The 17,275-nt window shown below is 38.9% G+C and overlaps 1 protein-coding gene across 4 annotated transcripts; it reads left to right on the forward strand.

Annotated features, from left to right (window-relative positions):
- Positions 398–14,066, forward strand: RBM46 (RNA binding motif protein 46). 4 transcript variants are annotated; one of them, XM_021396496.1, is made up of 6 exons: positions 398–516; positions 2,011–2,172; positions 3,152–3,619; positions 4,081–4,863; positions 7,543–7,605; positions 8,279–9,263. In XM_021396496.1, the coding sequence occupies exons 2-5, from the start codon at positions 2,022–2,024 to the stop codon at positions 7,554–7,556; spliced, it is 1,416 nt and encodes a 471-aa protein (XP_021252171.1). In that variant the 5' UTR covers positions 398–516; positions 2,011–2,021; the 3' UTR covers positions 7,557–7,605; positions 8,279–9,263. The 4 variants fall into 4 exon arrangements, with proteins under 4 accessions (XP_021252171.1, XP_021252168.1, XP_021252170.1 ...); XM_021396493.1 differs by lacking the exons at positions 7,543–7,605; positions 8,279–9,263 and adding an exon at positions 13,515–14,062; XM_021396495.1 differs by lacking the exon at positions 7,543–7,605.

Here is a 17,275-nt window from a genome sequence, read left to right on the forward strand (position 1 = left end):
AAGCTTCCTCTTTGAAAATAAAAACCAAATTGAAATAGCAAGTATCTGATATGCTGTATTAAAAATACAGATTTCTGGCGGTACGTATTTAAAAATAGACTGCTAAAAGCTCAGGAACATATTTGTAGTTTTTTGGGATTGCTGAAGGCCCAAAGACATAAACCATGAGCCTAACACACACCCCTCCTCTAGCAAGGGCATGGCGGGACGCTCGGCTCACAGCAGCCACGGCTCTGCTCCCTCAGGCGGGGCCCTGAGGGGCAGCCCACTGCGCGCCGCTTCCACAGCTCCAGCACCAATGGCACGCGCACTCAGCAGCCCTCTCTTAGCCAACGGCCGCGCGTTTTAAAGGCGCTCGCATGCCGGGCCCCTCTGTGTGCCTTGCGCTGATTGGCTACTACCTCCCGTCAGTTATACCTGTCGCCCAGCTCGGCCGGGCCGCGGGTTTGGGCTGGGCTGCGTCGTCCTGCGCGTAGCGGCGGTGCCGGGAGAAAGTGTCCTGAGAGGTGGGGCGAGGTGAGGGAAAAAGAGAAGAAGTACTTGTAGCATAGAGTCTTCTGAAAACCTGTTATCAATTTCTTCAAGCTAGTTCTAGTTTGAGGTGCTGTGGTAGTTTCAGTGGGATATATAAGACTTCTAACTACCACAGGGTTGGTGGATGTTTTTAGTAGAGAGGCCGAAAGATGGGAGGTAACGTTTACTGTGTAATGTGTGGCTTTGTTTTTAGTAATTTTTGCTCCTGGCAGCACTAGGAGGTTACATAGCCAGGTGTTAAATAACCTGTGTTGATAATGGTGTGTATTTGGGTGATCAAGCTAGAAGGAAAGGTTCAGTGAGGGGACAAAGTGTCCAGGAGCAACGAGTAGAAAAGGATAAGGTGGCTCCTGCTTCAGGCTGTAGAAAATGGATGCGACCATAACCGCTTTTCTTGCCAGGAAGGGGGGGAATTCCTCAGAATTTTGCTTAGCGAAGCTTCAATTTATTGTTGGTAAAGCAAGTTGAAAATATAAGGGACGTTAAAAAGAACAGTTGTAGATGATGTTTCTCATGTTTTGGGTTTTTTTTTTGCTTCATTTGGAGAATAAAGAGCATAGCTCTTGGACATACCACTTGGGCAAGGGACTGAAGTGTTGAAGATTGCCTGGCAAAGTGTTGCAGACCTTAACGCAGAAAATCTTGAGAATAGAAAAGATAGGGCAAGGAGAGAAAGAAGGCCATTGGAAAAAAATCTGACTTTAAAGTTAATTTTTTAAATCAACTAGTGAAGTTCATAAATTACTGTACAGACTCCCTGGTCTGATTTGTTCCCTGTGACCTAGATGACAGAAATCAAAGGAGATCTTGGCATGCCACCAAATAGTGGGTATAGCAGTAACAACTCTATTGATAAAGCTCCTTAGTTTTCAACATCATGAAAATGGATAAAAGCATGAAAATCAGGACCTCAGAAGTGGGATTATCTCAGCCCCTTAGTTTTGACAGACAGTTCTGTCAAGTTTTATTAAATACTGGTTTTATTTAAATTACTTTTGTCACTAAATTCTTTGATTTCTTTAATTAGCAGTGGACATCATGCATTTTAGAAGTATTCCTTGGACTCAAATCCAATTTTAAAATCACTGGTGCTTCTATAAAATATAGTGATAAGGGAGTGGATTTTGTCACTCCAGATAGCATTTAGGTCTCTGTACAGCTGAGACAAGTTTTATGAAGTAATTCATTACTGTGCTTGAAGAGACAGCGTACTTATAAAATAGCTGTGATACTACTTGTATAACATTAAAACTTTAATATGGAATATATAGTCGCTGGTTAAAGTTTGTTACTGTGTTCTGAAAGCAAGTACATAGATGATACCAGTTGGGTATAAGATTGCAGCTTTATGCTTAGTGAAGTCACAGTAAATAGCCAACAGTAGCATAAGTTGTGGTTCTGTGCTCTGGTAGCTTCTGTATACAGATGACAGCTTAAAATTATCTGAATTGAAATATCTGTAATGTTCTATTGAAGCTATTGCAGATATGAGTGAGGAGACTTCAGCTGCAACAAGTGAATCTGACAAAATGAGAGGTGGTAATCAGAAGGCTGCTGCCTTACTGGCCCTACTAGACAAGACTGGATACAACATGATTCAAGAAAATGGGCAGAGAAAATTTGGTGGGCCTCCACCAGGTAAGGATTTTTCTAAGGTTACAAAGTTGAAGTTTATGTTATGTAAGGATACCTATGCTATGTTTTTGTGTATGTCAGACATGTGCTTTCTGCTCCATTATTACTGCGTTGAGCCTGACGACTTCTTTTTGATTTTGAGAACTCTGCAAGGTGGGTTTATCTACTCCTAGCCTTAACTTGTTAAAATAGTTAATATCTTTCATGCTGAATTTGGGCTTTATTTCTAGTTTAGGATAGTATTGTTGAACATATCTATCAGCACATATGGCAAAGATGTAAAAATAGACTATATAGATATGCTTAGGCATATCCTTATGGACCAGAAGGACCGGAAGCATGGATCTGTTCTGTGTATTTTTGTATTATTATTTTTTTTCCCGTAGTATCTGGCTCCAACCTGTGAAAACTGATCTCTTTTTAAGAGGAAAAATGTTCAGTGTTCTTGGCCACTGAAGAAAAATGATTGTTCCATATCGTGCCTTCTTAAGGAGTCTTTTTATAGTGGATGAATGGCGAAGGTGGAACCAAAATGTTTAGACCTTTTGAATGGCGTTGGGGGGAAAGGAATACAGACATTGGGGACTCTGACTAAAACTTCCTAAAATATGGGCAAGAAGTGCAGGTAAACATTTAAAACTCAGAAACGTTACAAGTAGAAAATAAAACAAGTTCTTTCTCTAGCAATTAAGTTATATCAGATGTATTAATATGTAACAGATTATTTTGAGAAGTAAAAAATGTTTTAAATAATGCTTGTTTCAGTGGTTTGTCTGAAACAGACGATGAATTTTAAAGAAAAAAATTATCCTGTGTGCACAATTTGTATTTAAGCTTACAAAATCTAAAAAGATACAAATCTACCAGTTTTCAAAAGTAACAATTAAAAAAAAAAAACAACTCATCCCCAAAGCATGTTGTGTGAAGGTGTGACTATCTGACACTCGTCCTAAGATTTTTTTGCTGGACAATTTATTTTAAGGTTGGGAAGGTCCTCCACCACCTCGTGGATGTGAAGTTTTTGTGGGTAAGATCCCTCGTAACATCTATGAAGATGAACTAGTCCCTCTTTTCGAGAGAGCTGGGAAGATCTATGAGCTCAGGCTGATGATGGAATTCAGTGGTGAGAATCGAGGCTTTGCTTTTGTAATGTACACTACTAAAGAGGATGCCCAGCTAGCCATCAAGATTCTTAATAATTATGAAATTCGTCCAGGGAGATTTATTGGTGTCTGCATAAGCTTGGACAACTGCAGACTATTTATTGGAGCAATTCCAAGAGAAAAGAAGAAAGAAGAAATAATAAAAGAAATGAAAAGAATTACAGAAGGAGTGGTGGATGTCATTGTTTGTCCAGATGCCACTGACAGAACTAAAAATCGTGGATTTGCTTTCGTAGAATATGAGTCTCACAGAGCAGCTGCAATGGCTAGAAGGCGGCTACTCCCAGGTAAACCTATTTTTAACTAAAGTTTGGGAGGACAATATTTTTGGGGGGGTAGAGGTGAAGGGATGTGATCGCTTTCTTAGAAAATCATTTTAAGAGTTTAATATGTTGGAGGTGGCTTATTCTTTCTACTCTGCGGAATAGAAAGTAGATGGGATTAAAAATATTGAAAGAAGAGGGAATAGGTAAAGGTGAAGTCAAAAAGGAAATCTGACAGTGTGACTCCCATCTATATGAAGGGTTGTAAGGTTGAATTTTTTGTCTTACACATTTCTTGTGTGTAAGAAAGTCTTACTTTCTTAATTATTTCAGGTGGTAATATCTTAAACATGTTGCTTAAGTGGAGGCAGACAACAAACTCTGCTGATTCGCATGTTACGCATCATATTTATTTTTTCTAAAGGTAGTGTATAAGAATTATTTTTATTTTCATCTTTTACTGATGTTATACTTCTTTGCTGTAGGAACCTTCCAGCTCTGGGGTCGTACGGTTCAAGTAGATTGGGCATGCCCAGAGAAAGAAGTTGATGCAGAAACAATGCGAAGAGTTAAAGTACTTTATGTAAGAAACTTAATGATTTCTACTACAGAGGACACAATTAAAGCTGAATTCAACAAGTTCAAGCCACGAGTAGTTGAACGTGTAAAGAAGTTGAGAGACTATGCATTTGTTCATTTCTATAACCGAGAGGATGCAGTAGCTGCCATGTCCGTAATGAATGGAAAGTGCATTGATGGAGCTAGCATTGAGGTAACACTGGCAAAGCCGGTTAACAAAGAAAGTACTTGGAAACAACATCTTAATGGTCATGTAAGCCCCTGTTCTGAAAATCTAGTGGGATTTCCTAGCAAAGAAGATGGTCATCAAAAATCTGTAGGGAAACCTGCAAGTCTTTCACTTAATCTTAATGGTCAGTACAGTCCAAGCTCTCCTGAACTTGAATGGTATCCATACCCATTTCTTCCGGGAGTAAAGCTTATTCCAATTAGCATGTATTCTCTGAAATCCAGTTACTTCAGTTCTGCCGTGATGCGTCTGGATTATTTTTGCTATAAAAATAACTGGTTACCACCAGAATACTACCTGTATTCAACCACAAGTCAGGATGGGAAAATACATTTGGTGTGCAAGGTACTTATTCCTAGTATTGCAGATGGTTCCCAGAGTTGCTTCATGTCACACAAACTCTGTACAACATTAGAAGACGCGAGGGAGTTGGCAGCACAGATGGCGCTTCTCCATCTAGGTAAGCACAAATGCTTTTGAAGAGTTCTTAAGAACTGAAGCTAGAAAAGTTAATTTAAGATTGTTCATTGTGTATAGTTGTGGAGAGTTCTTTTGATTCCTCTCTCTATGGACATTCTCAACACTATAGCAGAGTATCACTGGAGGGCACTACAGGTGGTATCTTGAGGTAAAATTTGCTGTCACTTACTGTTCTTTCTTTCTTCTTGATTATTTTTAAACCAGAAAATGGGAGAAAATTGATACAATTGTTCTTAATTCTTGCAAAGTCTGAAATCTTCATTTACATTTATTTAGTATCTTAAAGTCAGAATATGTCTGCTCGAAAATGAGTTTTGGTATTATAAACTCCTATGATAAAAGCTTGTCATAACTGAGAAAGCAATCACTAAAGTTCTGACAGTACATTATTGTTGCTGCTCTGCACACCGAAATAATGTAAAATGGTACATTTTACATCTAGTTCCTGCTCAGTATTTTTCAATTCTGAAATGTTAGAGCATCCAAAACACAGAACTGATTTCTAAGCTGTTTCATTCGTGGTTGTAGTCTTCATTTAATCAAACTTCATTCTAAAATAAATCAGAATTTAAGCTGTTTGGTAAATGGATTTGAAGGCTGCTAAAGAGCCATACCTGCTATTCCTCTTCTCTTCCCCACTCTCTCTCTTTTTTCCCCTTTTCTCTCCTGCTCTTGTTGGGTTGGAAAAGCTACGGCTGGATAGCAAACTGTTAAAATAGTGTTGTCACCCTTCTCTTCCTAATACTATTACTTAGCAATGGTTCTGGAATTTTCTTCATACTGTGGTGAATTTATTTTCTTTATGGTGTTTTTTTTTTTAATACAGTTTATGACAGACGTAATTTAGACTTGATTGTGAAATGTTAGCAATCCTTTCCTTAGTGCATAGAATCTTGCTCCTCATTGGCTTTGATTTTGCATGCCTAAAAGTTCATAGAGGAGAAGTATCTCCAAAACGCAAAGCCTAATGCACTGTCTTCACTTCAGCAGCACTCTGTTCAGTTTGCATGAATTGGCCACCTCTAAGAGGTTGATAACTCTTGATGGTCAATGTGAAGAGAATTATATATTTTAAATAATAAAACAGCAAAGTTTTATTTATAAAGATTTTATAAAACCTATGCCAGGTTTTGTGAACACTAGTGCCTGTTTCTTTCTTTTCTAGCTATGAAAATGAGAGTTGTACCTTTTATAATGTGCGTAACCTTGAACACAAAAAGGTTTTTAAACTTCAAATAGGGGTGAGAGGTTTTGCTTGTTTAAAGAACGAAGACAGCTTAAGATTCTGTACTTGGCCATGCATGTCTGCTCGTTTTGTGGCTTATAGCTCCTGTTAGAAAGTGATTTTTCTCTCCTATACTCAGCTGGGAAAGAATCAAGGAAACAACTATGAGGGAATGTTTGTCTAAGAGTGACTATTCGCAGCTTTGGTCAAATCTAGAATGCAAACAAGCTTAAAAAAATTAGAAGTATGTGTTGAGCACTTTCTTTTCTGAATTGTGCTATAAGGTAAAACAGCAGGTTTTTTTATTTTTTTAAATCAACACTGTAAGCAGTATACCTAAAATCAGGATATTCTCCCCCTAATTACATGATGAATGATCTCCTGTACCTAGTGCAAAGCACTATTTTTAAAAAAAGATATTTCTGTATTTTATTAACAATACTTGTTTGTTGCCATATACAATAGTCCTGAACAGACAGCAGTACAACAACCTTCCACTTGGTGTCACCTGAATAATTTGAAAACGACTCTTGAATAAAACACAAACGGAGTTTCAGTGAATGATGAACAGAAGTAGTAAAAAAAAAAAAAAAAAAAAAAATCAGGCTCACTGAAATATGTGGAAATGATGAGTGTAGGTGTTCGGTTGAGAGAAGTGGAGCAGGGCTACAAGCTGAAGTTGCAGAAGGGGACAGCTCACTGTTTTGGGAGTGCAGAGAGGACCAGGGGAACAGAATAGAAAGAAAACTGAATGCCCTGGAGAAGAAATGATAACTTCTTCCATTATTTTTGAATCTCATTTCAACACAAATTTGTCCCTAGAAGTTGCCTGGCACCTTGGTGCTATTCACGAGCGTTGACCAGAAACTTTCCTCAGAAGTAGGGCAGTATATTTTTTTGTGAAATCATACTAGCTTCTGTAAGGTTCATGTAATTGCACAGATATTATTTTATAGGTATATAGCTATTACATTATTTTAGAATGGACCTACCTAAGTGGTATCAATTGTAATGGTGTATGCAGGCAAAAAAGGAATTATGTTTTAGATACCTAGAATCACTTACAGTTCCAGCTTCCAGGTTTAGATTTATAGAACTGGAGATTTATATAGATTTATAAGAACTGGAGTTGTTATTGTGGTGATATTTGGACTATTTCCTGGAATAGCCAGTTTCATAAAAAAGAAAGACCATGTTCCTTCCCTAATTTGCAGAAATTTAAGTAACGAATTTAAGTAATACGTGGATATCTGTCACTGCTGAGGCCTCTTTCATTTTTAAAATGGGGATAACTGTTTTAGTGTCACAAGATTGGTTTTAAAAGCTTATAAGGGAGTGGTAAATCAATGCTTAGTGTTAACTTTTCTGCTGGAAGCTTCTAATCTTACTCACCCAGGATTTGTCCTGAAGATCACTATTTTTCTGTCCCCGCAGCTTACAGACAGTGAACATAAACTTTTAACTGAGCCTGTGTAGGAGAACTTGGAGAAAAGAAAGGTTAGAACAAGGTTGGACTATGTCTATATGTGAAATAACTTGAGTCAGTCACTTCAAATTAGGAGTGGGTTTAGTGCCCTTTTCTCGTCAGTTGATTACGTTGAAGACAGTTTATGAAGTACGTCTGGCAGAACTTGGTAGCAAATGTACACCTCAATCAAAAGGCTTAATATGAAAGACTGTTGCTCTGACAGTGTTAGATGTAATAACACAGTTTAGAACAAGGATCTAATATACCTATTAAAATAGTCTTCATTAATACTTTGCTTTCAGTGAAGGTGAAACAAAGGGTCATTATTTTAAAGTTTGTTTTTTAAAAACAGAGTCTGAGAAAACCTTATCTTCAGGACCAAAAAACTGTATTTTAAGAGCAAGCTTTATAGAAACTTTTGAAAGAGAAAAAGAAACTGAGATTAAATTCTCAATTTATATTTCTCTTTTCTATTAGGTCCTATTGGATGTTACTTAAACTGTTGACTGAAAAATTTACTTAAGGATTTGGTGTTAGGGCTGCAGAGGAAAGAGAAAAATGCAGCAGTGGGATAAGGCATCAAATGCTTTCATTACACACTTAGCTATCTTAAGTTCTTCTTGGATTAGGTAATGCAGTATGCTTGCTGAAATTGTCTCTTTTTCTTCCCCTCCCTCCCCCTTTTTTCCCCTCTTCCTGCAGACAGCTGTACACCCAATTTGGCTTGAATTGCCCTGAAGAACATAGTTGAGCCTTTGAAAAGTTTGGTATTTGTTACTTTGAATCTTGCCATGAAAGGAAGAACGCCACACTAATGCACGATTACTGGAAATTCAGATTACATGTTACTTGTTGAAGGATTTTTCAAAAGCACACGTGTTTTAAAATTTCAATTTGGAAGATTAGTGCAATTCAATGTTAAATTGTTTTAGTTAGATTAAGTTTGTTTTGAAGGTAATTTGTTTAAAAGATTTCATTACCTGTAATAGTTTATACAACAATAGCCTATTTTTAGTGTTGAAATAGTTCGGTATGACTCCTGCCCCCTTGTATTACGAGTTTTATGCAGAGAATTTTTTAAGATTGTGCTGCACGTAATCTTAAGTAAACATTTAAAATCCAACACTGGTGATGCTGCCTTTTCAAACATAAAAATAATTCCTGCTATTTCTGTTAGTAGCTGCGATATGAAATGTAAATACTACACTCGCATTTGTTTCTGTAACAACGCAAAATTTTATAGGAAGAACAATTCCTACAAACATTTCCTTTTAGAGAAAATTCATTCGTTTTGTTTCTTTTTCTTTGTTTTAAGAATAAAAGTGAATACAAGAGAATAAAATCTCCTTTTTAAACTTGATATATGCTTTCAGCTCCTGATCAAGATTAAGAGTCTAATAGCACGACGTGTACAAGTGATGGTTGTAAGCTTTTTTTAACCTGAAAAGTTGGTTGGGGGAAAAAAAAGATAGAAAACAATGCAATTGAGTGCTTTAAGTTGAATAATTTTTCTTAATGCAGTCAAATATTACAGTTGGATGTGTTTCATCATTATATTGCCTTTTTTGATCCACCTAAATGTTATTTGTATTTTATAATAGCTACAGTTGTTTTAAGTGTTGAAAATTTTAATGTGTAATATTGTGTTTGATATCTTCACTTGAATATTAAATTTATGCTGTTAGCATTTGGTGTGTGTACTTAAATATTAGAATTTTACATGTAGTACATTTGCAAACCATCTCCGAAGGATCCACTTTGATTTTTCTGGTAGTAAACTTTGGCCAGAGGCTCCAGTTTGAGGTGCTTTGCTGAACATGAAGTTGAATTTAGTGGCTTACTGTTTCCTAAGAAGCTCAGGTGAGAGGAAAGAAGAGGGGGCTTGACTTTATGTCATGTTTAAATGGAGTCCCTGAGGCCAAGCCAAAAATGAGCATTTGGGGAGAATAATGCAGCATTATGCTGATAGGTGTGGGGGAGCTAATTTCCAAGTCCCTGTACTTGTTAGCCTGAGAACTGCAGTTCACAAACTGCTGCAGTGAGCTTTGGTTTTTGGCTGCCGTAAGTCTTTGAGTTCCATGTTTTTATTGTAAGGTTTTCAAATAGACATCTTTAAGATACCTTGAAAATACAGTGGACTTCTTGCATGTGCAAGAAAGACTTGATAAAACAGTGTTCTCTATTCGTTCTAATGGAAGTTTGGGTGTAGTTGGCATTATTAGCTAATTAAGGGAGCCATGTCATGAACTAAAGTGAAGTTGCATAGTACCCAAATGAATACCTGTGGGTGGTGGGGGCAAAGGGTTGGCCAGTACTGCAGAAAGTCTAGGGTTGTTTGGCTTGTAACTTGCACCCGTATTTGAAGGATTCTTGTGCAAAAAAGAAAAAAACACCAAGTTTGCTATAAGCCAGCAAATTCCATCATTACTAACATGAAAAGGTACCTTCACAATCATTTTAAGTATTCCCTGTGAGTTTGACTGTACAAAAGCTTCAGTGGAATGAGTACTGGGAGGATGTAAGCCAAACACAGCCTTCAGCCACAAGTCTTGTTTGGTCTTTGTTTTCCAGATTAGAACAAAGTTGTAAGAAAAGCAGCTGAACCAGCAGTAGCTCTTGGTTGCTGTCATTCAGCGTTTTTGAAGTTTATTTAGAAAACATCGTTAAAAATCTCTATAATTAGTGTTCAAAAATGCGAGTATATTTTTCATATTTATAAAAGTCTCACCGGAGCTTATTAGCCTTTTGTAAAATCCCATGTATTTCTTTTAAAAGCGTTGAGACAAAGAGAGAACATAGTTTTGCATATTTTGCAGGACTATTGCATAACCGTGATAGAAGCGTCCTGCTTTAAGACTGCTGTGGAAACAAAGTTGTGTTCGTGTTCCTTCATGCTAAACCCACTTCATTAAAAACTTGGCTTTTTTTTTTTTTTGTTAGGATGGGGAAAACTAAGGCCATTTGTCACCAACGGCTAGTGTACTATCGATTAGCAGGAACTGCTAAATTAATACAAAACTGCCATGGAGAAGCATTAATTGGCAAAAATTATTTAAGTATATCTCAATAATAGCTTAGTTTTTCTTTAAATGGGGTTCCATCTAACTGACACAGCTTTGGCCTTTGTGCAGAAGGGCTTAATTGTTACTAGTTTTGTCCTTGTCTTGTAAAGAGGCTTCTCTGTCTCCAAAAATGTAAACAACAGACAGAATAATTAAACAATCACTGTCAAACCAGGTGGGATTTTTAGGATTCCTGAGTGTAAATACACATATGGATCTGGAAGAATATCTTATGTGTTGCTCAAAGGTGGGAGCATTTTTTTCTCTCCCCATTTTTAGATGGTGAGGGAAAGTCATTCAGGCACAGGAGTTCATTTCTGATCGTTTCCACTGTTTTGTGACAGTGATGGAAACTAGCAGTGCAAGAACCAGAAACATTTACAAAGGCAAATCGCAGCCCACTGAGGCATGTTTGCATGTTACAATTCACTTTAGGTAAGAAGGCAAGTTCCTTTAGAAAGTTGTGGCAGAGTATTACTGACACTGAGGTGTTCTTTCTCTCCCTCCCCCTGCCCTCTGTCATCTAACAACACAAGGAGGTTAATATTTGTAAACACTTTAGGCCAAAGTTAGAATATTCTGTGTGGATACTGACAGAATACTTATTTGCTGTCAAGAGCCAATGAAAATCTGTGAAACTCATTGGAATTACCTTGATGGAAAACTTACTCAAAACATGACAAGAACACTAGGGCAGCTGGCCAAAATCAAGTACCCATTTCTATAGATTTAAGTATATGAATTACCACTTCAGGTTGTACAGTGCTACCACAGGCTATAGCTGCTACTGACTTAGAGTTTCCTGCAGAGGGAAGTATTCACTAGTGCATAAAAAACAAATAACGAGTCAAATGATCTTTGCAAAGCTGGAAATGTCCCAGTGTCTGAGCGAAGAACATACGACTAGAACGCCAGGAGTGGTTGCTCAATGGTCACTGAATTAGTTTGTAAGGAGAAGTCAAAACATTTCAAGTGATAAAATGGTCAGCTTTCTGAGCAAATAGAAACTTGTCAAGCCAATGGGAAATGAAAAAGAAACATCTTAAATCTCACCCCTGTATGATCTTTATGAGTCTGCCTCTGGCCTGTGATACCATTTGTGTTACATTAATGAAGACAAAATTAGTATCCCAAAAAGAGCAGCTCCAGAGGTTCCTGAAAGAAAGGATGCGAGAAAGGATGCAACTTCTGGATCCTGGGCTGTCCTGAGGTGTCACGCCCTTTCAGAAACAAAGAAATTGTATTTGTTTTGTTTATTCATCCCATCCAAGGATTTAGGCTCTGAAAGTGCTAGATTAAGACCAGAAAAAACTTACATCCCAGTTCGTCCAGCAACACACACACACACCCCCCACTGAATTTCATTGTAGCAAGCCCAATAACACGCCTAATGAAAGCACATCTTCCAGAAAGGCATCAAAGTCTGCACAGTGCCAAATGCTGCAACAGAATCTGGATCAGGTCTTCCTTGCTCTGAACAGAGGCAGTACTTCATTGCAAAAACTCTCGGTTTCTCCACAGAGAGGGTATTTTTCCTAACCTCTTGAGAGCTCCCTTCGCTCAGGAAACTTTCAAACCTACCTACCAGCTTTATGTGCCAGTAACAGCTTGTCTCTAGAGTATGTCAGCTATTTCCTTCTCTTTCACAGTGTCATGCGAGTTTGTCTAATATTTTAGTAGCTGCTTAATGGCTTATGAGTAAACTGCAGAGGTACCCTAGGGAGCTGTGAAACAGGTGGAGATCAGGTGTGTTCAGCTCCAGTAAAACCTGCACCATAGAGCACCTGAGCTGCTCCTGTCCCAGGAGGAGGGGGAAGAAGGACGGAATGAAGGATGGAAGGACGGGGGGGAGAAAGGAAGGAAGGAAGGACAGATGGGGGGGAGAAAGAAAGAACGAATGAAAGAAAGGATGGGGGAGGAGAAAGAACGAACGAAAGAAAGGACGGGGGGGAGAACGAACGAACGAACGAAAGGACGGGGGGAGAAAGAACGAACGAAAGAAAGGACGTGGGGAAGAAAGAAAGAAAGGACGGGGGGGAAGAAAGAAAGAGGAAGCCAACAGAGGTAGGGAAGGCATCTAAACAAGTAAGAGTTTACAAGCAGCTTGGAGAGGAGCAACAGCAGAGCTCAGAGAAGTTTTATTATCTTGTTTGAAAGTTTATGAAAGAATTTAAGAGCAAAAATTTAAGTACCAGCAAACATTTTTAATTTCATTTGCAAGGATAGCTGCTTCATAGCTTATTTTAAGCATTTTGGGTTTTTATGATTCATAATGCTAGGATAAGCAGATGTTTGACTATAAATAAGAATATCTCACCTGAACAATCTTAATGTAGATAAGACATAAATGCATTACAAATTTGAAAGACAAACTATTGTTAACTTATTCACTATGTTCTACCTTAAATACTTCAGAAACAATTGAATGTATTTCAGTGATTACATGCAATAACTGTTTAGTCAACAGTGTAATGTAACTAATATTAACAGGTACTCGATCTTTCTGACTGCTGCAGGAAACAAGCTGTCTTCTTTTTGAAAAAGCTGTCCTGATAAAAAATTCAAATGCCTCAGCACTCCTTTCTGTCTCCCTTGGATAGATAAGAGCACCTCACAAGTCAGAGGAAGTAAGCCAGCTTAAGCCAATGAGCCTGAAAGCAAAATGACATCTCTGGAATAAACAAACAGACCTACTAGCAAACACATGAGATCGCAGCGGTGGCTGAGCCAGCTGTGCTTGGGAGAGCTGTAAAACATTTGCTGCATCTCATCACCTTCGCTTTCCTCCTTCTTGAGGAACTCAAGCTGATAATGTTTCAGAGCTTTCTTCATGATCTTTTATTCTTCTAACAGGAATCCTTTTTCCTTTTGTTTAGTTCAGTGTTCTGCAAATCAGCCCTTTAAGCTGCAGGAAAAGCACCAAAGAAAAGCCGAAGTGTTAAACTTGCTGCAAGTTTGGTCAGGCTGGATATTCGGAAGGATTTCTTCTCAGAAAGAGTGGTGGCGCATTGGAACAATCTGCCCAGCGGGGTGGTGGAGTCACTGTCCCTGGAGATGTTCAAGAACTGTGTGGATGTGGCACTGAGGGACATGGTTAGTGGGTGTGGTGGGGGTGGGTTGGTAGTTGGACTTGGTGAACTTAGCAGTCTTTCCAACTTTAATAACTCTATGATTCTAAGTTCTAGGCATGCCAAATCAAAAACTGTGCTCAAGGGAGGGTATGCAACATAGCCTCCCGTAACAGTACAAGAGTTCCTAACTTCCTGTGTATCATGGTTTTATGATTTTCAGTTATTGGTGTTCCGCATCATAACATCATGTAGTGTACGTACCTGGCTCTCAGAATAGAAGGACTACTACGTTCCCCAGGGGACTTTGTTACCATTTTCCAGTTAGAGGGAAAGATAAAAACTCGCATATCACGAGACCTTCCTTCTTTCCGCCCGTCTCTTGTCCTAGCAGCATCTCACTCCCCAGCTGTCTTATCATCAGTATTAAAGTAAGGCCTACCTTGATTTTTGGACTTTCTCTCTCATTGTATTGGATTTTTTAGCTTAAATTGTAATTACATTGTATTATAGTGTGTTATTTCACATTCCTATATCTTATTTAGTAAATTAGTTTGTTTCTCCTCAGATTGTTGCCGCTGTTTTTGCTCTCAGGCCCATCTCCCTGCCCTTTTTTCCCTTTTCCCTTTCCTGGGGTGTGGGTCCGTGGCCCCATTCGTCACAGAACCAGGTCAAACGCCCATAAACTCTTGACACTGTGCCTCCAAGACTGTGAGGGAAAAAGGTTTCTTTTATAGTGGACAGATACCTTTTCAGTTATTTTCAGACAGAAGCATCACATGACAAAGTGTAACTTTAATCAACAGATGAACAAGATGAGCTGAGGGAGCCCTTCTGCACAAGAGGGACTTCAGAAAGCTGTTATGGTACTTCATATTCCATTGACATAAGCTGACTTGTGTGAAACAGAATGGGTTACAGGAGGTTGCAGATGAGCCATGCAAAAAAAAAAAAAAAAAAAAAAAAAAAAAAAAAAAAGCCCTGAGAAAGGAAATGTCTACTAGTTTTGGCCTAATTTCCAGGGCAGCTTAACAAGCTTTATCTCAAGCTGTGCTACCTTACTTCTCAGCTCTCTTTAGATTCTCCTTGCTTCATTGCTACTGCATCATTCTGTAGACCTTCACTTGGCATATTTCCCTTACTTCCTTTCTGGCATTGACTATTCTTCCACAATAGCCTTCAGTCTACTACTGTATTTAAGTGGAAATTATTTGCTGCTTTTTCATTGTCAGCTCACTACAATTTTTCTTTAAAAGAATCAGAACAGTTGCATGAGGGGTGTGCAGGATTTTGCATTTCTTTTTACTTAAAATAATGTTTACCACTCTCAGTTGCACCGTTTACTGTCAACATACTCTCCTCGTGGATTTTCAGATTATTTCCATATAGACTATATCCAGCTTTAGGGTTTAATATATTCTGGATTGTCTATGTGCATCCATAGCATGCTGTTGTAGCCTCCTGATGGAAAGGACCCAAAGCACTCCAAGGACAGTAGCACGCTAACTTTGCTCCCTGAACATTCAAAGACTGCTCTTAGGGAGGGATCAAGTGCAAAATGCTTATCATCTGGAGACAAGGTGGGAGAAAGTGCTACACATGAGTGAAAGACTAATGCTTCTACTGGCTTTGTGGCCCTGTAAATGGACTAGAAAGAGCACTGTTGCAGAATCAAGTGTGCAAACACCATGCATCAAGTACCTGACATTACATTTTTTTAAAACCCTTATTTCATTTTCTAACTTCCAGTCTTTTTGTCTGGTGCTCCCTAACATCTCAAGGCGTTAGGCTTGGCCACCAGGACTTGCTTAGACACAGTCTCTGCTGCACAAGACTCCAAGAAGGGAAAGTTTCCAGCATCTGACCGCAGGAAAGCCATGGTGTGGAAGCACTGGGATAATCCAAGGTACCCTGCAAAGGACGATAAGGAAGGCCCTGCCGGGCTCTAACCAGCCCTAAGGTAGATCAGCCTCTGTAACTGTTCTGCTAAGTTAGGAGTGGAGAACTGAAAGGGCTATAAACAAGTAACATGTAAAGCAAAAACCAGCCCAAAGCAGGAAGTAATTTGGTGCATATGCCGACACACATGTATTAAGTCCTAACCTATATGAGAAAACACACACACATTACCAGAGTAACAAAGCATCCTCAAGCTTGGATACGCTCCAGTCATCAATGAGAACAATGTACAGATCCAGTGCAGAAAGTAAAATGTTTTTTCGGCTTGAAAATATGGGAACTATTACATCCAGGGAAATATAATCCAAAACAAAGACATTCACAGGGAGCTCAGAGAAAAGCATCAAAGTGACTGTGGGTTTGGAGGGACAAATGTATGACGAAAGATTAGGAAAGCTGAATATGAATGCTTGGCTAAGCACCAATTTAATAAGGGATCAAGAGATAAATTTACAACTATTTAATTCACAGAATGTAAATGTCATTGGTGAAGCAGACTTTTTTTTTTTAAATGCACAGAGAAGTTTATTTTCTAGTGGATTTGCATCAGAACTTTGGAAAGCAGCAGGAAGACAGCGGTCTCATCTCAGCGTCCCACGCAAGCGTTAAAGTCAGTTTTTAATCAAATCAGAGCAAAGGCAGTAGATCAAGTTGGGATTTGAAGAAAGCACAGCTCAGTACTTGTAGCGAATGGTGAGATGTGCTATTCATGGTAAATCCTTGTACTTGCAAGGTGCCGGACAGGGAGCACTATGCAACAGGCATTATTAATCAGCCTCCATTGACAAGACAACTAATGGCAATTTCAATTACTGTGACAGCGAAGGCTCTGATTACTAAATTAATTATACAGCTTTGTCCAGTAGTGATGGACCAGAGCCTGGATTCACTGGGACACCTCCACAGCCAAAACTCAGCACTAAGCTCTCCAGCACCAAATGTTTAACATTGCATCTGATTTTGAGAGGTGTGCACACCCACCAGGCCTCAGACGTATGCATCAATATATTTGCATATACATGCAGTTATTTTAGTTCACCAAAGTAAGCTTTTTGGTTGGAAACAAACACCACGGAAAAAAAAATCGCTTGCTAAAGACTTTTTGTTCCAGACCTGGATAATATATTTCCATGGGAAGAGTTTGTTCTTGGGATCAAACCATCCCCTTGCTTGGATATTTCAGGGGAAGCAAGGCATGCCTGGAGGAATATTTTTTGCTAGTATGGAAGACATTTTAGTGGAGGAAGCCAAGAGACTGAGCAGTGCCAGCAACGCCCCAGCCTGGGCAGGTCCCAGGATGCACTGGGCAGGTCTGGGAACACCTGCCTCAGTGGGACCCACAGGTAGCACCAGGCTGCAGCTATGCACAAACTCCCCTTCCAGACACATGATAAATCTCAGCACGCTCAGAAGGTAAATTTTGGCTAACTTCCAGTTTTAAAGAAATTAAAAATGTCTTTCAAGTCACTGAGGCAGCCAGATCCTATCAGTTCTCAGTACATTTTGAGTAACGATGCTGGCTTTTCTTCAGCGGGAACAGCTTGGCTTTTTCTGCTATGCTGCTGTTACGTTGAGCCAGGGTCCCAACACACAGGCATAGAAAATGAGTT

The sequence above is a fragment of the Numida meleagris genome, chromosome 4 (assembly GCF_002078875.1).
Source record: "Numida meleagris isolate 19003 breed g44 Domestic line chromosome 4, NumMel1.0, whole genome shotgun sequence".
NCBI lineage: Eukaryota > Metazoa > Chordata > Aves > Galliformes > Numididae > Numida > Numida meleagris.